This window comes from Oreochromis aureus, linkage group 10, assembly GCF_013358895.1.
Source record: "Oreochromis aureus strain Israel breed Guangdong linkage group 10, ZZ_aureus, whole genome shotgun sequence".
NCBI lineage: Eukaryota > Metazoa > Chordata > Actinopteri > Cichliformes > Cichlidae > Oreochromis > Oreochromis aureus.
In genome coordinates, this window is record NC_052951.1 from 29500254 (window position 1) to 29523378 (window position 23125).

At 45.9% G+C, this 23125-nt stretch overlaps 1 protein-coding gene across 2 annotated transcripts; it reads left to right on the plus strand.

Moving 5' to 3' along the window:
• Positions 1–1872: 1872 nt before the first annotated feature.
• Positions 1873–19701, plus strand: cldn2 (claudin 2). 2 transcript variants are annotated; one of them, XM_031750297.2, is made up of 2 exons: positions 1873–2445; positions 17629–19701. In XM_031750297.2, exon 2 carries the CDS (start codon positions 17674–17676, stop codon positions 18493–18495), a length of 822 nt encoding a protein of 273 aa, XP_031606157.1. In that variant the 5' UTR covers positions 1873–2445; positions 17629–17673; the 3' UTR covers positions 18496–19701. The 2 variants fall into 2 exon arrangements, with proteins under 2 accessions (XP_031606157.1, XP_039474638.1); XM_039618704.1 differs by lacking the exon at positions 1873–2445 and adding an exon at positions 15889–16991.
• Positions 19702–23125: the final 3424 nt, after the last annotated feature.

Sequence of the window (23125 nt, forward strand, 5' to 3'; positions counted from 1 at the left end):
ATGTCAACAGCTTAGACGGCACTGACCAACAAGGAAGGACTGTCCCTCTCATCTATCAGCAGTAGATCCACCACCATGGTAACCATGGTAGGTATCATTTGCTTTTGTAATTTTCTGCCTCTGTGCATCAACAGCCTTCAGACTGGCAAGCCTGAAAACATTTGATAAATGACGATAGGCAGAAGCCGGCCAAGTCTGGTGTCAGCCTCACCCAGAAGTAATATATTATGGCAGGTTTGAGTGTGGAGGGTGGGAGGTGCCATGAAAATGTTTTCTGATTCATTAAAATTTGCATTTAAACATAAATAAAGTATAAGATGATAACGCCTGAACTTTAAAACAGAACTGCAGAATTAATTAATTTGGGAAATTTGCTGTTTTTGTGTCTGATGGTTATGCTTTACAAATTCTGTGTTTTATATACACAGCTAAAGATAAAATGACAGGTTGGAGGAAGTCATTTGTTGCCTCTAAAAATATATTTATTTACAAAATGACCTTTAGTTAGCAAAATTGTTTTACATTAAATTTACTTTATTTATAAATCATTTTTTCTCTGCATAAAACTTACTACTTTACATAGCATTTATTGTATTTTTATAATATTTTTTATTTCAACTTGTTGAGTTCCTATATTAGATTTTTCAAAAATGTTTTATCTAATTTATCTTTATTCTTTTCTTTTGTGTACATTTGACCTTGTTGGGCCATTTGTTATATGCTATATCTTGGCTAACTTAGCTTAGTTTAGCTTAGCTTATCCCTAATCATAACTATAGCTATAACACATTCTTGTTGCTTTAGACAACATTTAATCACATCATATGATAAAATCACATAAATTACAACAATATTTCAAAACATTAGCACCACTAATTTCAGCTAATATCTAATATAAAATTCGGCAAAACTATTTTCAGTGTAAAAAAGTTGCTTTAATGGAAGGTTTTGAGCTGGTTGGTTGACTTTTTGGCTACCCTGCCTGAACATAAAACGCCAAAAGGTTTCTGATCGTATGCAACCAGCACTATTTCTTTGTTTATTGCTCAGTTATAACATGTTGGCATGTAACACACTGGGTATCACATTGGATATATAATCATTGATTTACCTCTTACTAGAAGTAGTTTTTTTTTTTTTTTTTATCGGGTTTTCATATTACGATTGTTTTAATCCTCTGGGCTAAAAATATAAACATGAGATAATTTTGAAACTGATCATTTGTGTCTCATTTTTGTAAAAATACATATTTTTACAGTCAAAAAGTATGAGGAAAGTCTTCATATTTCTGAAACATAAACAACAAGTGCTAAAAGTAGAAAGAGAACCCAACTTAGGCAAATGAAGTCGAAATTAGACTTCCCGAGGACGACATTTGTCCTGTAGCTGTAATATAAGAGGTCAAAACATGTCTCTGCTTTAAAAAAACAACCCCGAGTAAATTGAGCAGATTAATATGTAACTAAAAAGATTTCTGCTGGGAAACCCACACTTACAAAATATAAAATTAAATTAAAAAGATAAAAAAATATGCTTTTTTCCATTGTCCTTTTGTAACGTTTATCTCCTAAGGGTGTTTTATTTCATTGCTCATTTTAATTAAAAATGCAAAGAAGTGCTCACAAGCATTTTTTTCTTTACATTTCTGCAGAGTGAGCTGGATGTTTTTTCCAGTTCCATAAAAGGATGACTGATTTGGACGCTTTTCTTGATGATTACACGTTTGGTTAATCTCAGTTACAAAAAGCTAATGAAACTCCTGAAACTCTCTCTTTTTCTCTCTCACAGGGGTCCACAGTACCTTTAGTTTTTGGGTCAGTCTGTTGCCGCCAAGATACCAAAGGTCTGTTTTGGAGAAATGACAGATGAGAGAATGATTAAGCTGTCTGACCAACCGGGATATGTGTGTCACACAGATGTCAGTGTGTATACATGACAGTAGGTGAAGGTCTGGATGAGGGACAGAGATACGCAAACACGAGACACAGATGAGACGGTGATAGAGACACAATGTTCAGGAACACTGGTGTTTCTTATCCTGCTCTGTTGTTGTTTTAAAGTGGACAGCCTGCAACAGGCAGTCCAGAGGACTGTATTTCTTCTTCTCTCATTTCTGAAATAAGTATTTTTTCCCCCTTCTTGGCTCCCTCGGTCTAATCCAAGCAGCAGCAGAGTAAGTGACATTTTAAAAGTACAGCAGCTGTGACTATGTCAGAGTCTGATACAGCAAGAAAAAGGCAACATTTTCCTCTACTGGAGAAGCAGGAGCAGGTTCAACAGAAATACCAGTGGTGAATCTAATCTGTGCAGGCTGCAGGCTCTGCTCTGTCTTCATCCTCTACCTCGTCATCCTCCGCTCCAGCTGCAACTTCACACCCTGCAGCAAAGGAACAAATCTTCGACTAGTTCAGCGCCTGGCTGTTCCATAACCTGCAGCACTCTCAGGTAAATGCATGGAAGTGAGCTGTGTGTGGTGTCACTGTTTATTCAGGAGGAAGGATGTGTGGACTGCAAAACTGAATCAATCCAACACCTCACAAAAATTGACTTGGACAGTGAATAAAGAGTTTAGTTAGGTTTTCAATGAATACTTGCATTTCTTTATACTTAAAGAAACTGATTTGTTTTTTGATGGTTTACTGTGCATTGGTTTTAGTGGTGGGAACTGTATGAACTAAAATTACTTTGATTTCTTTGGTGGGAATATTGTTCAAACAGCCAGTGTCACCTGCCACTGTGTCAGTGGTAGATTACACAGATAATACTCGAACTGAATCTTTCTAGTCATCCACTAAACACGAACTGGACCAAATAGGACAGAATAAAAAATCTGTATGTGAACATGATCCAGAATGGCCGATGATTTCTTTGGGTCAGAGCTCATTTAATAAGGACAGAGGCAAACTGTAAATCTGTTCTGTGGTCAGACGAATTTAAATTTGAAATTCTTTTTGGAAAACACAGATGCCATGTCCTCTGGACTAAACAGGAAAAATAGTACGTGCATTAGTACCTCTGGAGTTGGTAGCTTGGTTCAGTGTTAAAAGGTCTATACAAATTTCAGAGCAATATATGTTGCCATTCAGATGACACCTGGGGTCCGTTCTTCGTACCTCGCTTACTACATCCAAGATCAAATGACACATCCAAGATCAAATCATCGCGCTAACTTTGAGCTCGCTAATCCGGTTCTCCGAACACACCTGTTGTTGACGATTAGTATAGCTGGATGAAGTAATCTGAGATCACTGGGTAGCTTAAAAGGGGCTACGCATCGATAGTAGAAACATTGATCGGCAACTCTGTGATTGGTCGGCGAAGATGTCGAAGGAGCGCGCTCAGTATTTTACGGCAGCAGAGCAAGAACTCTTGACTGAGGGATATCAGGAGTTTCAGAGTTTAATTAAAACGCAAGGGAACACCGCAACGGCTGCAAAAGCAAGGAGAGAGGGCTGGCAGAAAGTTGCTGACAAATTAAACTCGTAAATAATTTATTATATCATATTCCATTATATCCTCTTTCACATTAGAGCCACAACAGGACCCACTAGAACATGGGGACAAGTAAAAGTGAAATATAAGAATATTCTACAGAATGGTAATATTTATCACTTATATTGCTTTTAGTCTCTTGAAAAGAGACCCTGAAATAATCTGTTTGTTTGTTTATAACAGCAACCAAGAAAAGGGCAGAGCAAATAAAGACAGGTGGTGGTCCTGCACCCCCTCGTGTGTGTGTGTGTATGTGTGTGTGTATATATATCTATATATATATATATAAAAAAAAAAAAAAACACCCAGCACGGCCCTGCGGGCGGTTTATCCTTCAAGCTCGGGTCCTCTACCAGAGGCCTGGGAGCTTGAGGGTCCTGCGCAATATCTTAGCTGTTCCCAGGACTGCGCTCTTCTGGACAGAGATCTCCGATGTTGTTCCCGGGATCTGCTGGAGCCACTCGCCTAGCTTGGGAGTCACCGCACCTAGTGCTCCAATTACCACGGGACCACCGTCACCTTCACCCTCCACATCCTCTCGAGCTCTTCTCTGAGCCCTTGGTATTTCTCCAGCTTCTCGTGTTCCTTCTTCCTGATATTGCTGTCATTCGGAACCGCTACATCGATCACTACGGCCGTCTTCTTCTGTTTGTCTACCACCACTATGTCCAGTTGGTTAGCCACCACCATTTTGTCCGTCTGCATCTGGAAGTCCCACAGGATCTTAGCTCGGTCATTCTCCACCACCCTTGGTGGCATCTCCCATTTTGACCTCGGGACTTCCAGGTTATACTCGGCACAGATGTTCCTGTACACTATGCCCGGCCACTTGGTTATGGCGCTCCATGTATGCCTTGCCTGCTAGCATCTTGCACCCTGCTGTTATGTGCTGGATTGTCTCTGGGGCATCTTTACACAGCCTGCACCTGGGGTCTTGCCTGGTGTGATAGACCCCAGCCTCTATGGATCTTGTACTCAGAGCTTGTTCTTGTGCCGCCATGATTAGTGCCTCTGTGCTGTCTTTCAGTCCAGCTTTGTCCAGCCACTGGTAGGATTTCTGGATATCAGCCACCTCCTCTATCTGCCGGTGGTACATACCGTGCAGGGGCCTGTCCTTCCATGATGGTTCCTCGCCTTCCTCCTCTTTCTTGGGTTTCTGCTGCCTGAGGTATTCACTGAGCACGCTGTCAGTTGGGGCCATCTTCGTGATGTATTCGTGGATGTTTCTTGTCTCATCCTGGACTGTGGTGCTGACACTCACCAGTCCCCGGCCCCCTTCCTTCCGCTTAGCATACAGCCTCAGGGTGCTGGACTTGGGGTGAAACCCTCCATGCATGGTAAGGAGCTTTCTTGTCTTTATGTCAGTGGCTTCTATCTCCTCCTTTGGCCAGCCTATTACCCCAGCAGGGTACCTGATCACGGGCAGGGCGAGGTGTTGATGGCCCGGATCTTGTTCTTACCGTTCAGCTGACTCCTCAGGACTTGCCTGACCCTCTGCAGGTACTTGGTGGTTGCAGCTTTCCTAGCGCCCTCTTCATGGTTCCCATTCGCTGCGGGATCCCCAGGTACTTGTAACTGTCCTCTATGTCTGCAATGTTGCCTTCTGGTAGTTCAATGCCCTCAGTTCTGACTACCTTCCCTCTTTTTGTTACCATCCGACTACACTTCTCCAGTCCGAGCGACATTCCAATGTCATTGCTGTATAGCCTGGTAGTGTGTATCAGTGAATCGATGTCTCGTTCACTCTTGGCATACAACTTGATGTCATCCATGTACAGGAGGTGGCTGACAACCGGTCCGCTTCGTAGTCGGTATCCGTAGCCAGTCTTGTTAATGATCTCACTGAGGGGTTCAGGCCTATGCAGAACAGCAGTGGGGACAGAGCATCTCCTTGGTAGATCCCGCACTTGATGGTGACTTGTGCTATGGGCTTTGAGTTGGCCTCTAGTGTTGTACGCCACATCCCCATTGAGTTCCTGATGAAGGCTCTTAGGGTCCTGTTGATCTTGTACAATTCTAGGCGTTCCAGTATCCAGCTGTGGGGCATTGAGTCATAGGCCTTCTTGTAATCAATCCAGGCAGTGCACAGGTTGGTCAGTCTGGTCTTGCAGTCTCGGCTGACCGTTCTGTCTACCAGTAGCTGGTGTTTTGCGCCTCTGGTATTCTTGCCAATCCCTTTCTGTGCCCCGCTCATGTATTGACCCATGTGCCTGTTCATCTTAGCCGATATGATGCCTGACAGGAGCTTCCATGTGGTACTGAGGCAGGTTATTGGTCGGTAGTTGGATGGGACCGGTCCCTTCTTGGGGTCCTTGGGGATCAGGACCGTCCGACCTTCGGTTAGCCATTCCGGGTGTCTCTCGTTAACTAGCAGCTGGTTGATTTGTGCTGCCAGACGCTCGTGGAGTGCAGTCAGCTTCTTCAGCCAGTAGGCGTGAACCATGTCGGGCCCTGGTGCTGTCCAACTCTTCATACTGGAGACCCTTTCTTGGATATCTGCCACTGTGATGGTTACTGGACCCTGTTCAGGGAGGTCGCTATGGTCTGCCCTCAGATCCACTAGCCACTGAGCATTGCCGTTATGGGTTGCGTCCTTCTCCCATATGCTCTTCCAGTATTGCTCCATCTCCGTCTCTGTTCTGTTATTGTTCCCTTGCCACTGAGAGTACACCTTTGCTGGTTCTGTGAAGAACAGCTGGTTTATTCTCCTGCCTTCTCTCTCTCTGGTGTACCTCCTCAAGCGGGTGGCCAAGGCTGTGAGTCTTTGCTTGGCAGTTTCCAAGGCCTCAGGTATGGACAGCTTGCTGTATTTCTTATGCACCTTCTTTGTTGCACCTTTCTGCAACTCCGTTAGTTGGCTAACCTCCCTCCGTGCTACTTTGATCTAGCCTCCTTCTCCATGGAGGGTATTGCCCCTTGTGGCTGTTCAACTTGTAGCCAAGCATCTCACTGATCACTGCTGCCGTAGTGTAGATCAGCTTGTTAGTGTCGGTAATTGTGGTTGTAGGTATCATCCGTAGTGCTGTGTTAACATCATCTAGCAGACCTTCTACTTCACGTAATCTTGGTAACCGGCTACGGGGGATCCAGGTTTCAAGCTTGGCCATGATCCTATCCTTCAGGTCAGTTCCTCTGGCACTCAACGATCCTTCTCTTATCGCACTTGGGGCTATGTGTACCCAATCTCGGGTGGGGTGATGATATCTCCCCTGACCTGGCGTCCTGACTCCTCCTTGCCGTAGCATTTATGTTGTACCTCGTCAATCTCTAGCTGTGAGAGCAGTTCCTTCTTTCGAATGTTGGAACACTGAGCTACTAGTTGTTTCGCCGTCATTGTGGATGTTGGGTATCGCTCATCCTATTCATGTAACCCCTTCCGCCAGGGTTACTTGCGTAGTAGCATTCCAACAACGCCCTGTGGAGTAGTGAGGCAGGCAGAAATCAGCCGAGACACCGAAAAGTACTGAAGAGATGAGGCTTTTTAATAACAGTACTGCACTCTTCCAGGTACACTGTATAGGCTGTAGCCCGTTAAAACGCTGCTCACGGTCTTTCTACCATGTCACACTCTCTCTCTCTCTTTTCTTTTTCCGCTCCCTGCGTTTCCTTCACGCGCATGCTCACACACACATCACATACACTCCTCACTGCACCCAGCCACACACAAGATGGCAATTCCCGCAACACTACCCCCACTCTGGATGGCAATTAAACAATAATTCCACTCCAGCATTGTAATGCATAAAACTGGTACACAATCCCCTTTACCACTTGGAGCCCACAGGAGATAAAAGTGTTAGCCATTACCGCATATATGGTGAGGTATAGTATCAACTAGTGCACTTCAGTCGCAAAAACGTTGGCTCAAGCAAGGTGTACATACATGTGCAAAATAAAGCATTCCAAGTGTTGTTAAGTAGGAAAGAAATTACACAATTGTAACTATTACATGGCGACCGGGAATAACTAACTTATCCTAGCATCTAGGAAGGCACAAATACAAATGGATAGGTGCATGTAGATAACCCCGTAGGTTCTTCAGATACTTCACTCCCCCTTTTTTCAAATGTAAACACTGAAACAATGAAAAATATAGCTCTCTTAAACCATTGTAGCTAACAGCGTAGGAGGCTGAAACGATTTAAACTTGAAATGAATCTTCAGTCCTACTTGGAACTGTCCATGGTAGGTAAACCAAGCTAAGTGATCCACACCCCATACCGGTCTGGTGCTCTGCGCCGACGAGTTGGTCGCTGAAACTGCTGGCCCAGGTGGTCTGGCTCACCCACCACACCCCCACCATTCTCATGGTCCACATGGGAAGGGGACGATGGGATCACCACAACTGGAGCAGGATCAGCTGCAACAGAGACAGATGGCTGAGAGGAGCTGGGGCCATTGCCAATTGCAGTAGAGAACAGACTGTGCAGACCCAGATCACGGTCTGCTGGGTCATCCTCTAAAGCTGGTGGTGGGACCTCCGCAGGTGACCACTGATGAGCTTGATCAAGGACCCAGGTAATGTCCAGGGGCTCGCGGCAGCGATAATGCTTTAGCTGGTCATGGTGGACAACTTTCACTCTAGACCTTGGGTTCTTCTGGATCCGATAAACTAGGTCATCCAATTGCCCCAGGACAAAGAATGGTCCTTCATACGATGGGTGGAACTTTTTGACCTTATTCTTGATGTGACGTGTTCCTTTGATGAGATACCATACAGGATCTCCAGTCTTGTACTATGTGTGGCAACAGTTCTTGTCATATTGCCTTTTTGCGCGCGTGACTGACTCACGCAGGGCTTCCCTGGCGATGAGGTGGGCCAGCTCCAGCCGCTCACGCATTTGCTGCACATACTCTGGAGCTGAGGGTTGGTTGTCTGGATCAGGAGGTAGACCTGCGACAAGGTCCACTGGCTCACTCAGTTCTCGGCCAAACATCATGAAGTTTGGGGTGAAACCTGTAGCACTGTGTTTGGTCACCCTGTAGGCCATAACAGCGTACGGGATCATCAGGTCCCAGTCCCAATGGCAACACTCTGCTGTGGAGGCCAGGATCTTTTGGAGAGTGGCATTAAAACGTTCAACCTGGCCATCTGATTGGGGTCGGAATGGTGTTGTATGAGTCTTGTCTATCCCAAACAAACTACACATCCCCTGGAACACATCAGATTCAAAATTGCGTCCCTGGTCACTGTGCAGTGCTTGAGGTATCCCGTAGCGGCACACCCACTCAGATGCAACGACCTCGGCAACGGTTGCAGCCCGTTCATCTGGGATAGGAAAGGCTTCAGTCCACTTTGTAAAGTAGTCTTGTATCACAAGCACATATCGGTTTCTGCGCTCTGTCTCATTCAGTGGTCCCATAATGTCCAGCGCAATGCGCTCCATTGGGGCTCCTACCCGGACAGTTCCCATCGGAGCTTGTGGTGTCTTCTGGGGTCGGGCTCTGGATGCACAGCTGGTACAAGTACGGCACCAAAGAGTGACGTCTTCCCTCATGTGATACCAATAGAATCGGGTTCGTAGCCTGGCCACAGTCCTCTCGACACCAAAATGTCCGCCCACTGGCCCCTCGTGCATCTGGCTCATCACTTCTGGTTGTAGCTATGTGGCAGTACGATCTGGGGTAGAACTGGGTCTCGTCAAGGCAGTAGAAGCGACGGACCAGAACTCCATCTCTGAAGTAGAGCCGTTTCCATTGAGCCCAGTATGTCTTAGTGAGCGGGCTGCATGGCGAGACAGTAGTCCATGGGGGGCGCTCACTGCTGGCCTCCATCCAGGCGCGTATGGGTGCAATGTCTGCATCAGCGTCCTGGGCTTGGCTCAGCTCCCCCATGGTCCAGCCATGAAACAGAGAAGCAGTATCAAGAGTTTTAGCCACATATACTTTCTCAGTCAGCTTTACGGTGTGTGTACCAGTGGAAATGTTCTGGTGTGATATGTCTGTGCTAGTGTGAATTATCTGTTCTGAGACGTCTGTGTTGGTAGGAGTGTTTTGACATAAAATGTCTGACATAGTAAAAGCAGTTTGGTCTAAAGTCTTTGTGTCTGGTGTGGTGGGGGGTGTTATGACCTACCCCACTGGACACACCGCTGTGGTAGCCGGTTGTCCCTCCACCCTCACCGGACTCAGCAACAGGAAGCTGGTGTCAGAGTCCAACTCACATTGGACCGCCCAATGACTGGTCCCCCCGAGATGCTTGGAGGGGTCCTGCACTCTGCATGGACAGGACTGGTGACAGGGTCTTCTGGAGAGGCTATCAGCATTGGTGTGCACTCGACCTGGACGGTGGATGATCTCAAAGCTGTACTCGGCAAGCTTCTCGAGCCATCGAGCTAACTGTCCCTCTGGCTCTTTCATTTTTGTTAGCCAGCGCAGGCTACTGTGGTCTGTGTGCACTTTGAAAGGCCGTCCGAGGAGGTACTGGCGAAAATGGGACGTGAAATCCACGACGGCTAGTAATTCACGTCGTGTGGTGCAGTAGTTTTGTTCAGTTCTCGATAGCTTACGGCTGCCATATGCCAGTACACGCTCCACGCCCTTTTGCATCTGTGACAGCACCACGCCGATGCCTGTGTCGCTGGCATCAGTGTCTAGTATCATTTCACCATGGTCAAGTGGATAGCCAAGAACAGGGGCAGAGGTGAGTCGACACTTTAGCTTGTTGAAAGCTGCTTGGTGCTCAGCATGCCACTGAAAATGTGCGTTCTTCTTGGTCAGGTTGTGCAGGGGCTCGGCTATAGAGGCAAAGTCTTTCACGAACCGGCGATAATATGAGGCCAGGCCGATGAAGCGTCTGACCTCCTGGATGGACATAGGTGCAGGCCACATCTGAACTTTTTGAACTTTGCTGGGGTCGGTAGCCACACCATGCTCAGACACCACATGGCCAAGATAAGCAACTTCGCGGCGAAAGAGGCAGCATTTGGCAGGTTTCAGCTTCAAGTTAGCTTGTTGAAGTCTATAGAATACCTGGCCAAGCCGTTGCAGCATCCCCGACACATCCTTAGCCAGCACAATGATGTCGTCCAAGTAGACCAGGCAGGTCTCCCACTGCATGCCAGCCAGGACGCGGTCCATCAGCCGCTGGAACATCGCCGGGGCATTGCATAGTCCAAATGGCATGACGTTCCACTCAAAGAGGCCTGTCCTAGTGCAGAAAGCGGCGGCCCTGCGTGCTCTAGGTGTCAGCTCAACCTGCCAGTAGCCTGATGCAAGGTCTAATGTGCTGAACCATCTGGCAGTCGAGAGTGTGTCCAGCGTGTCCTGAATGCGAGGCAGCGGGTAGGCGTCTGTTATGGTGCGGTCGTTGAGAGCCCTGTAGTCAATGCAGAGACGGTATGTCCCATCTTTCTTACGCACCATAACGATGGGCGAGGCCCAGCTGCTGCAGCTGCGTTGGGCGAGACCGCTCTGTACGCTGTCGTAGATCTGCTGATCAGTGTGTTGCTGCTTTTGCCGCTACAAGATGGCGGCGCGCACGGGTGCAGCGGCTCTTAGCTCTCCAGTTTGGTGCTCGGTTTTAATTTTACTGTGTATATTTTTAAATGTTTGCAACGCCGTCATCTCTTACAGTCGCCAGAACCTAATTGACCTAGGTTTCAAATATAGTTTGTCTGTTTCTGGCGAATATCAGCGAACACACAACATCCTGGAGGAGATAGCGAGACCGCCAGGGTCACCATGGATGGTCTGCCCGCCCAGCAAGCGTAGGAGGCAATGGAGGGAGAGAAAGCAGAAGAGGGGATGCCGGTCGGGCTCAGATGCTAGGCTACACAAACAACCACACCGGCCAGCACTTCCGAGCCTTTTCGTATCGAACGCCAGATCCATCACCCACAAATTGGACGAATTGGAGCTACAGATAGCCACCACGAGCTTTGCACGCAACTGCAGCATTATTCTTATTACGGAGTCATGGCTTCACCCGCTGATTCCCGACGCTGCAGTCGAGTTAGCAGGCCGCACGCTACATCGGCACGACAGAAACAGCAACTCAGGTAAAAGCAGAGGAGGGGGGCTATGTGTTTACGTGCATAACGAGTGGTGTTGTAACAGCAGGATCATTCACACACACTGTTCTCCTGATTTGGAGGTTCTGGCAGTCTCGTGCAGACCTTTTTACATCCCGAGGGAGTTTACAGTAGTTATTGTGATAGCTGTTTATATACCGCCGGATGCGAACGTCGGCACGGCTCTCAGCCTCTTGCTCAACACCATAAACAAACAACAGCTTGCCCACCCCGATGGGGTTTTTATTGTCGCCGGTGACTTTAACAAAGCGTGCCTAAAGACTGTGCTTCCTAAATTTGTCCAGTTTGTGGACTTTGCTACGAGAGGAGAACACACCTTGGATCATGTCTATTCAAACATCAGGCATGCTTTCAGAGCGACACCCCTCCCCCACCTGGCTGGATCTGACCACCTCTGCATGTCCCTCACCCCCACCTACACCCCCCTGCTGAGAAAAACAAAGCCCCAGACAAAGACAATAAAAACCTGGCCTGAAGGAGCCCTCTCTCAACTGCAGGACTGCTTCTCAACTACTGTATGGGATTTATTCTCCAGCCACAACCTCCAGGAGTACACGGACACTGTACTCTCGTACATCAGGAACTGTGTTGACAATGTCACCGTCAACAAAAGGGTCAGGGTGTTTCCAAATCAAAAACCCTGGATGAATAGCGAAGTGCAATCCCTCCTAAAAAGCCGCAACACTGCCTTCAACTCAGGGGACAGGGCTGCGTATAGGGCGGCCAGGGCAGACCTGAGTAGAGGCATCAGGAAAGCTAAGGCTGCCTATAGGAGGAGGATTGAAGATCACTTTGCTGACAACGACCCCAGAAAAATGTGGCAGGGGATCAATCACATTACCAACTACAGAAGCAATAACCAGGCGACATCTAGGATTGATGCCTCGCTGGCTGAGGATCTAAATCGTTTCTTCGCCCGCTTTGAGACGACCAGACCCTCAGCTGTCACACCACTTCCACCCGCCCCCAGCACCAGCACACTAACACTTAGGGAGCATCAAGTGAGGTGTGTTCTAAGGTCAGTGAATCCCAGGAAGGCGGCAGGTCCTGATGGAATACATGGAAAGGTTCTCAGAGCATGTGCTGACGAACTGACCGGAGTCTTCACTAAAATCTTCAACCTTTCCTTGTCATTAAACACCGTCCCGCCCTGCCTCAAAACCTCCACCATCATCCCCATCGCCAAGAAGACAGCTGTGGTCAGCCCAAATGATTACAGGCCTGTTGCACTTATGCCTGTAGTGATGAAGTGCTTTGAGAGACTGGTCTGTCAGCACATCAGGGCCAGTCTGCCTCCCACTTTGGACCCCCACCAATTTGCCTACAGGACTAATCAATCCACCGAGGACGCTATCACCATAGCGCTCCACACTGCGCTGAGTCACCTGGAGCACAGAGGAAGCTATGTGAGAATGCTCTTTCTGGACTTCAGCTCAGCATTTAATCATATCATCCCAGAGATCCTGGTCCAGAAACTGTCTCACCTGGGACTCTCCACCCCCATCTGCCTCTGGATCAAGGACTTCCTGACAAACAGACCACAGTCTGTCAGACTCGGCCCCCACCTGTCCAGCACCATCACACTCAGCACTGGGTCTCCACAAGGATGTGTTCTGAGTCCCCTCCTGTTTACGCTCTACACATCCGACTGCTCCCCCCACCCATCTCTCAAACACCATCATAAAGTTTGCGACGACGACACCACTGTGGTTGGACTCATCTCAAGGGGGATGAGTCGGACTACAGAGATGAGGTCAACAGACTGACTGAGTGGTGTTCAGTTAACAACCTCCAACTGAACACCACGAAAACTAAAGAACTCATCTTGGACTTCAGGAAGGGCAGAGCAGACCCGGCCCCACTTTACATTCACGGGAACCGTGTGGAGAGGGTGCACTCCATGAGGTTTCTGGGCGTGCAGATCTCTGATGATCTCTCCTGGACTGCAAATACCACTGCGGTGGTAAAAAGGCCCAGCAGCGTCTCCACTTTCTGAGAGTGCTCAGGAGGAGCAACCTGGAGGAGAGGCTGCTGGTGACATTCTACAGAGCCACCATAGAGAGCATCCTAACGTACGGCATAACAACATGGTATGCAGGGTGCTCAGCTGCAGACAGGAAAGTACTGCAGAAGGTCATCAACACAGCCCAGAAGATCACTGGCTGCTCTCTGCCCAGCCTGGAGGTCATTGCAAACTCCCGGTACCTCAGCAGAGCTGGCAATATCATCAAGGACCATTCTCACCCCAGCAATCAACTGTTTGAACTATTACCGTCAGGCCGGCGATACAGGTCACATAAAACCAGGACAAACAGATTCAGGGACAGCTTCTTTCCCAGAGCTATCACCGTTGTAAATAAGCACAAAAACGATTGAACCTGCTTAGCCATACCATACTGTCACTGTCATTATATTATGCTGCTATTCATACTGTCATACTGTCATTATATTAATGCTGCTATCCTGTAAATATCATGCTTACTTTTGTGAGTACTTACGTTTGTTTTATTGTACCTTTTATATTTTACATTTATATTTATTATTGCATTTTGCACCAAGGGAGTGGCACTCCAATTTCGTTGTACCCTGTACAATGACAATAAAGGCTATTCTATTCTATTCTATTCTATTCTATTCTATTCTATTCTATTCTTTTCCCCTGCCATTCTTCGTGGATGTTGTTTGACTGGAGCACCAGGACGGGTTATGATGTCGTGCTGCACAAGGCTGGTTCGGCCCAGGTCAGCAGGCCCTGTAGAAAACACATGTCCATAAGTGCAAAGCAAGCGTTTCAGTTGGAGCTGTTCATAGTCATTGAGGTCTGCAGCTGGGGAGACCATGGAGGGTTCCACAGCCTCAGCTGGCTGGAGGAGCCCGGCAATGGATCCCTCCTTAATTGTTACTGCCTTATTGCCGGGGTTAAAAAGCCAAAGTGGGACAGCTTTAGAAGGCTGTGCATTGACTAGGACTCTGGTGATAAGTACTTTGTGCTTCTCAACGAAACCTTTGGTGGGACTAAGCATCATGTCACCTCGAGCTGCTGCACCAGGATGCACATTGCCTTTCACCATATACTCTTGCCCCGGTTCCACCACCACAGTTCTAGCTATTCTCACTGCGTGTGACTTTGTACTAGCTTCGGTTTGGTAGTAGAGCACCTCTTCACCGAACAGGATGATGCGGCGTTTGCCGAAATCAAGACGTGCTTCAGCTTAAGTGAGGAAGGGATGCCCAAGCAGCACCTCATTTCCTGCTATATCTGCCACCAGGAAATCAACATCCACCTGTCGATTGTTGATACTGACAGGTATCTGGGCTTCACCTAGCACCGGCATGTCCCCAGGTCCCACACCAAGCAAGGTCTCAACAACTGAGGGCTGTAGTGGTGGCCTCACGTCTGGGTGGATGGAGTTGTAGTAGGGCAGCGGCAGCACACTCCTCCGGGCCCCACTCTCCAAGACAGCACATACCTCCACTTCGTAGAGGCGCATGGGGATACTCATTTCTTGGCTTTGGCACTTAAGGTGGAGCACGGTGGGTTTTGGGCTGTCCCAAGGGCTACTGTTCAATGTTAAGGCCTTGGTGGTTTTGTGAGGGGAAGGGCACTGCTTTTGGACATGGCCCCAACCTTGATAATTATGGCAGCGAACCCCACTTTTAAAATTTCTGTGATTGTTCGGTGTTGTCGAGGGTGTGCGTGGGACAAAACGATTCGGTGAGGGGCTAGCTGCAGGTGCACGCTCAGCAACAGTCTCATCTTTGTCTTTTTCTCTGACGACGGCAGCTCGGGGATGGCGTTCAGCTGCATTACGGGCTCCTTGCTGCATGGCACTGGTTACATAAGATGCAGCCCTTTTAGTGGTTTCGTGTCGGTGGGCTATTTCGTATGCACAGGCAAGTGTGGCTGGGTGCCTCTCTAGCAACTTCTGTACTATTTCTGCATCACCCAGCCCATTGGTGAAAACTTCAACAGCTATAGAGTCTTGTTCAATCTCTGCTCTATCACCATATGCAACAGCCACTTTCCCATAAATGTCATCTCTGAAAACATGCAGGGCCTCACCAGGTTTACGCACTCGCTGCCTCAGTTCTACAGCAACAGCAGCTGCATGGTCAGAAGAAGGACCATATGCAGTTTCCAGTTCGTCCACCAGGCGGCGGTAATCCCATTTGGATGAGTGGGGATTTCTGTGGATAATGGCCCCTGCTGCTCCAACTAGGCAGAATTTAAGCTGAGTTGTCATTGTTTTTTCTGACCAATAGTTGGCTTCAGCGCAGCTCTCAAACCTGTGCAGAAATTCCTTCCACGGTGTGGTGCCGTCATATTGGCCCGGACGTAGAGTGGGGACTCTCTCTCTAAGGTCACCGTCCTCTTCACTGTCAGATGGTGGCTGACGGGGCACACAGCGGGTCTTGCCTGGTTTTGAGCGGGGTTTATGCTGTGTAGTGGTTTGCCCATAGCTTATGGCTTCATTAAGGCCACTGGAAGGCTCACATTGCATGGGTGTATTTAACATTGCATTAAATTGAGCCGGTGTGCTGTGTACAAAACTGTTCATGTGAGCGGGGGAAAATGGGTTTGAGTCTGGGTAGTGCATTTTCATTTGGGGAGTAGGAGCTGGATAACAGTTCATGCTGCTGCCTGTGTTTCCCTCACGGCCGTAGCTGCGACATTCAGCATCGACGAAGGGATTCGTGCGGGAAAACTGCGGCTGGGCAGGACCATCGGGCGGCGCGAGTACATCCTCTCCATTAGCGTTAGTACAACTTTCGGCACACAGGAATGGGTTGATATGTTCACATTTAGTCACAGCTCTGTCTCTGTTAGCTTCCCTAATGCACCCTCGGAGACACTGGTCAGCGACATGAATGGGTTGGAATAATTGGTCTCAAGTCCGTAGTTTTCCCGAGAATGGCGAGCAGCGGCCATCGCGAGTTAGCTTAGCTATTAGCCAAAACACTTGTAATTACGGTCACTCGGCTTTATCGTTAGCCGCTTTAGCCTGTCGGTTTTTCTCAGTGCTCACCACTCCTTTGACAGCGTGAAAGGGTCCCTTCGTGGTCGCCAGTGTTAACCATTCCTCGCCGTCAGTCCCCTGACCGTGGTCGGGAGACGCGAGGGGAGATGCTTTCTCCAGGGCCGAAGTTTGTCCTCCTTCGGGGTTAACTCCCTCCACTTTGTGGAGTAGTGAGGCAGGCAGAAATCAGCCGAGACACCGAAAAGTACTGAAGAGATGAGGCTTTTTAATAACAGTACTGCACTCTTCCAGGTACACTGCATAGGCTGTAGCCCATTAAAACGCTGCTCTCGGTCGCCCTCTCTACCCGTGTCACACTCTCCCTCTCTCTTTTCTTTTTCCGCTCCCCGCGTTTCCTTCACACGCATGCTCACACACACATCACATACACTCCTCACTGCACCCAGCCACACACAAGACGGCAATTCCCGCAACAGCTTCCTCTCCTGTGAGTACAAGTTTAGCATTAAACGTAAAACGTTTAAGTTACAATAAACTGTAATTGAAAATCCAAGCTACTCTGCACACAACACCTGAACTAAATCACATTAACAAAATGTGAGAAATGAGAAATTAAAAAAAACAAAAAAACATTTGATTTAGGCTATATTTAGCTAGCTAGCATAACTGGTTAGCTTGCTACCTGACAATGCTAAAGCTAAAACTAAAGAAAAAAGCAATAATGTTTAAAGTATTATCTAAAATATTAATCTGTTACTCTGTAAAATCATCATGAACGTTATATCATCGACTATTTTACTACCTTCCTCTATTGGCATGCTTAGCAAGCTAACAAAAGCAAAGCCTGTTTTTTTAAATATTACAACCTGATGTTTTTAGACAATAAATCTCCATTTCAAAAACAAAAAAGCATATATAACGAAAATTGTTTTACTATATTATGTATAGTAAGGTGACCAAAATACAACTATTGTAATTACATTTCTTTAACCAATATTTTGTTGCTAATTAATAAGATTTTTGTATAATGTAGTTTAATTGGTTGCCTTGGTTTTTTGCAGTTATAACTAAATTATTATTTAGTATTTATAGTATTCAATTAAATATTTCTGTGGGTTTTGCAGGAGCTCGTCTCTTCTGGTTGCTTCTGGGTGATCACAGTTACGGCTATGGCATCAGCAGCTCTGGAGCTGATGGGCTTCTTCCTGGGCTTACTGGGGATGCTGGGGACCCTGGTGGCCACAGTGCTTCCATACTGGCAGATTTCTGCACACGTTGGTTCCAATATTGTCACAGCTGTGGATAACATGCGGGGCCTGTGGATGGAGTGCGTCTATCAGAGCACGGGGGCCTTCCAATGTGAGACCTACAACTCAATGCTGGCTTTGCCTTCTGACCTGCAGGCTGCTCGTGCCCTCATGGTCATCTCCATAGTCATGTCTAGCCTTGCAATTGCTATGGCAACTCTGGGAATGCAGTGCACGCTTTGCTTGGAGAGCTCTGGTGGGGTTAAGAGTCGTGTAGCCGGTGCAGGTGGGGTGTTATTTGTCTTTGCAGGCTTCCTGGCTCTCGTACCCGTGGCGTGGACCACGCACGAGGTGGTTAAGACCTTCTACCTTCCAAACGTACCTCAAAGCATGAAGTATGAACTCGGAGAGTGCCTATACACTGGGCTGGCCTCTGCACTCATTTCCATGCTGGGTGGGGGGATGCTATGTGTGTCATGTTGTGGAGAGCAGGAAGGTGGCCGTGGGAGACGCCACGGAGGCGGATATCCGTACCCCGTAGGAGGCGGCATATCGAGCACAGGTGTACGCACAACCTCACAGACCTACCGCAACCCCACCCTGCAGGTAGGAGGTGTCAATACCCCCAGCAGGGGGCAGACACTAATTCGTAGTGCAAGTGGCAGCTCAGAGTCAGGTACGCATGGAGCCCAACGACCTAGGAAGCCCACTGCAGCAGGATATGACATCACAGGATATGTCTGAGGGGTCCACCTGTCCATTACACCTTTAACTGTAACTGCCTCACAGCTTAAGTTTAATAAATGTATTCTTATAATGTATCTAAATGAATACACATTGTCAGTGTTTGCTGGATTTTTTTGAGAAGCAATTGTGAAATGTCAACAAAATTACACAGCAGAACTATTAAAGTTATGTTTCTGTACTTGTTTGACCTGGTTTCTGTAGTTTTCACGCATTTGGATTTATAGAAAATTGTCACTTTTTATCTTAATTGTCAGTCTTTTGCTATCCTTGTGAAGTATAAACAAAGTAGACAAAAATGTAGGAAAAATACATGAACACATTTTAAATAAAAACAGTTTATGAATGGTTTTCATTACGTGAACGTGTTCTCATTAGCTACATAGATGCCTAGCTTTTGCTGCATGTGTAAAAATCTGACTAAAAGTTTTCTGCATAGCAGCCAAAATGGATGTTTCTAATCTAAATCAGAAAGAATACTTCTCACAGTACTGTATTACCTGAAACTGATGTTGGACTGTGCCTGCAAAATGTAAACTATAACTATAAATTGTATTAATTTCCATCCTATTTGAAATTTTGAATGCATTTTCAAAGAATTGCAAGTGCCTTGTACCTTAATATCAGTGTATCACAATGAGATTTCCAGTCGTGCAAAACACAGTTTTCCCGTATATATATTAGTCTGTATATTAATATAAAGAATATTAACTATGTTAAATTTGAAAAGGGAAAATCATGATATTAACATCTTTAATCTGAATCCTTTGTAACGACCAACAAGGGGTCACTGCTCTCATTGCAAATTAAGCTTGTATAGAAGTCCCCCTATATGATTCCCTTAGCAAAGACTTTACTGATGACCTTATGGTCTCAATCAGTCTCACTGAATACAATTCAAAAGAGCAATAAAGCAGTGTATGCTTCAAGGTGAGAAGTCTTCACAACATTTTGAAATTCATCATCTTAAAGCTTTAAAAACTGGACTTTGCAAACCAATGGGTGACAGCGCGATGGCTGCATCCATCTTTTATATACAGTCTATGTGTACATTGACCTCTCTGTGCCACAGAAAACGACGACACAGTGAAGTTGGAGTTTTTCGCTGGACAAACTCTGTGATGACTCCATTTTTAAATGACCACAAGCATCCTTTTCTGCATTGTACTCTTTTGTATTTGGAAATAAATGTAAACTTTTCCTACACGCCTTTTGCAGAGCTTTTCTTTCCTCCTACACTGCTTTTTCCCTCAGAATGGTTTTGCAGATACTAAAGACAGAAGCAAATGTACTGACCTAAATGAAAAGCAGGGGTTAAACTAGTATACACTGCTAAAAAAAATATTAAAGGAACACGTTTTAATTCGGGTTTACCATCGAGTCTTAAACATCTGCGATATTAATCTGGTCGTTTAAGCAGCAGACTGGGTTTTAATCAGTTTCAGCTGCTTTGGTGTTAATGAAATTAACAACAGGTGAACTAGAGGGGCAACAATGAGACAACAGGTGGAGGCCAGTGACATTTTTTCCCCTCCTCATATTTAAGGACTGCTTTTTTTCACTAGATTAGGATAGGATGACACATCAATATGTTTCATTGCCAGGTTTGCTGTGTCTCCCAGTGCAGTCTCAAGAGCATGGAGGAGATTCTGGGAGACAGGTAGTTACTCTAGGAGAGCTACAAAATGACCTCCAGCAGGCCACTGGTGTGAATGTCTGACCAAACAATCAGAAACAGACTTTGTGAGGGTGGCCTGAGGGCTCAACATCCTCTAGTGGGCCCTGTGCCTGGCAATGTGGAATTGTGGCACCCTGTACTTGGGAGGACAAGCGACACACGGGAAAGGGTTTGGAAAGGCTGTGGAGAACATTATGCTGCCTGTAATATAATCCAGCATGACTGGTTTGGTGGTGGGTCAGTGATGGTCTCGGGGTCACTGAGTGACCCATGTGCTCGCCTAGCATAAACTCAACCGATCATCCGTGGGAATTCGATCATTTTCATTTCTGTCTGATCCACATAGCATCCATTTGTCCCAAACACACTACCCAGTCCATACCAGTAAAGATATCCAGCATGATTTTTTTCCCCCCATTGAGATCTGATGTGCTTTCAAAGTGGTTTTGCAGGGACTGTAGACAGAAACAAATGTATTGACCGAAAGGAAAAGCACAAGTTAATCAATAATGGCTCTGATGCATCAGGTGTCCACAGCAGTAAGTCAGCCTGTGCCAGTGTTTGATGAATAAACAGTGTGACTTCCATGAACTGCTTTAAAGAAAGCATTTAGAGATGTAACTTTTCTTAAATAATTACTCTGAAGCTGACAAATAGGTGTGACATAACTATTAGAAATAAAGCAGACTATCTGACACTTGAATGGCCTTTTAAATTGCAGCTGTTAATATTTAAAGACTGCCGGTGTTGTTTGAGTTTCGCCTGCTGTTTTCACATTTTCTGAACGGGAAAAAGATTGCAGCCCTGAACCGAAGGCAAACAGAAATCCAACACAAACAGACCTAAACAAACAAAACCCTCACTTTAGTCCGATCAATAAGCAGTTTGAGCTCGACTAATAGCTGCATTGTGAGACCGCTTACTGGGTCAGTTTGCATCCACCAAAATGCGATAAAGGCTCTGAGATCTGAGGGGTGAAAAGTTGCCTCAAACTAGTCTTTCTGCCCTTTTACTCAAAGTCAGCTTTAATGTCAGTTTTGCAATATGCACGAGACACACAGGACTGGAAGGTCGTTTCCCCCGACACACGGTGTGCAACTAGGATGAATCCACAATATTAATTACACACAACATATATCAGCCTATATATAACTACTGCTTTTTATGCATAAAATTATGAGATGTACAAGGACTCTTAAAGCTATATACATTACTGCAACTCTCTGTACATTACAGTGCATGCGATACTGAACAGACATGCACACACTGGGGGATGTGGTGCAGTGGGACACCAGTGAGCACTTCTGTTCATTTCAAGTTTTAACCTAAAATCCTGCACACCACAATCCCCTGATCCCAAACATATTTGAGCAAGAGAACGCCGTAGATAAGTAGACAGAGAGCACGCACACCAAGGCTGTGTGAAAGACAAACACACTCTGAACCCTCCTGAGCACCCCTGTGTCACAGAGGCGCGCGCAGCTCTTATGGGAATGTAAACACCTCGTGAATGAGGTCCGTCTCTGTTACTGCTGTTACTCACAGACAACAACTGCAGTAAATAAAGGTTGTAGACATTTCCACAGGGGGGATGTTACATACACCGTTCTATCAGTGTGAACCTGGACTAACGCTGGGTCTGAGAGAGCAATTAACTGCTGCAATAGCTCACTGACTCTCACGCAGAGAACATTTTATGATCCAAGAACTAAGGAATTACACAACAGTGCTCTACAGTAACCAAATAAATATACTGAAGATACCAGCTGACCGACCAATACGGCACGAGAAAGAACATAATCATAATGTGTCGGCACAGGTGTCAGTTTACTAAAAGAACCAAAAAAAGGATTGATTGGGTTGAATCAGCTACCAAAAATGAATCTTATATTTGTAATCTGACATAAATCATCTACTTAACAACTGAGCCCCAAAGAGGTTAATTGGAGTTTAATATGAAGTACCCCTCCACATAATGTACTTTCTGTTGTTTATATTTTTATTGTATTTATATGAAATTAAAATATCATTAAATTCAAACTATTAGAACATACAGTAATTTGATCTTAAAAAGTGAAAGGTTTTACACCCTAGGAGTGCCTGAAAACTTATTTTTAGCTTAACAGCTAAGGAAGTGCAGCTTAGAGCTGCTGCACACTAACAAGATGAGAACAAGGACAAAAAAAAATAAATGTTTAGTTTAAATTGGTTTCCTTTTTTATTATCTGTCAGGGGAATGCTTTTAGATGTTCAGAAGAGTGCAAAAAAGCGTCCAATATAGCACTTCAAAGTAAACATACCACATGCTGTCTGTGACAGAGACTAAAACTATTGTTTCCTGCATATTTCTTTTATTTTTGTTAGTTTTATGAAACAATTTCTAAAGTCTAGTTTTTACTTTTATTTAAGTTAACAAAAATGTTAATTTTTTTCAACCTTGATTTTAGTTTTAAGTCTCTTAACAAGCTGCTGCTTCATACCCAACTTCTCTTAACCTTAATGACTGAATGGCTCCATCTAGTGCCCACATATGGAACAGCAGTGAACTCACACCTAAAACACTAACGAAACCTTCACAGAAGCCCTGCATGTTAAACTGCAGTGGAAAATAAAGCAGCTGTAAGAAAATGTATATAAGCTGAAAACTGTGGATTGTGTGCATCGACTAGGACTGCTTGCTCAGTTAGTTTCACAACAAAAAAAATTGCAAAGACATTTCAAAACAATCTTGCTACAAGTCATAACATAATTATTGCTTTAAATAATCTAGAAAGACAACATTTGATAAACTCTAAAGTAGATACAGTAATGATGTGAAATGATGAAGGGCGTTTTTATACATGAAACAAGTTCATGTGAAGTCTCTTCATGTGACATGAAGCAGATGCTTGAGCTGACTCGAAAACCAAAAAGCTTTTCCCGAGAAACAGATTTGTGTTACTGGATGTTTTA

Excerpts from the sequence above, each read along its gene's own strand:
- cldn2 (XM_031750297.2), top strand. The coding sequence starts at position 17,674 with ATGGCATCAGCAGCTCTGGAGCTGATGGGCTTCTTCCTGGGCTTACTG.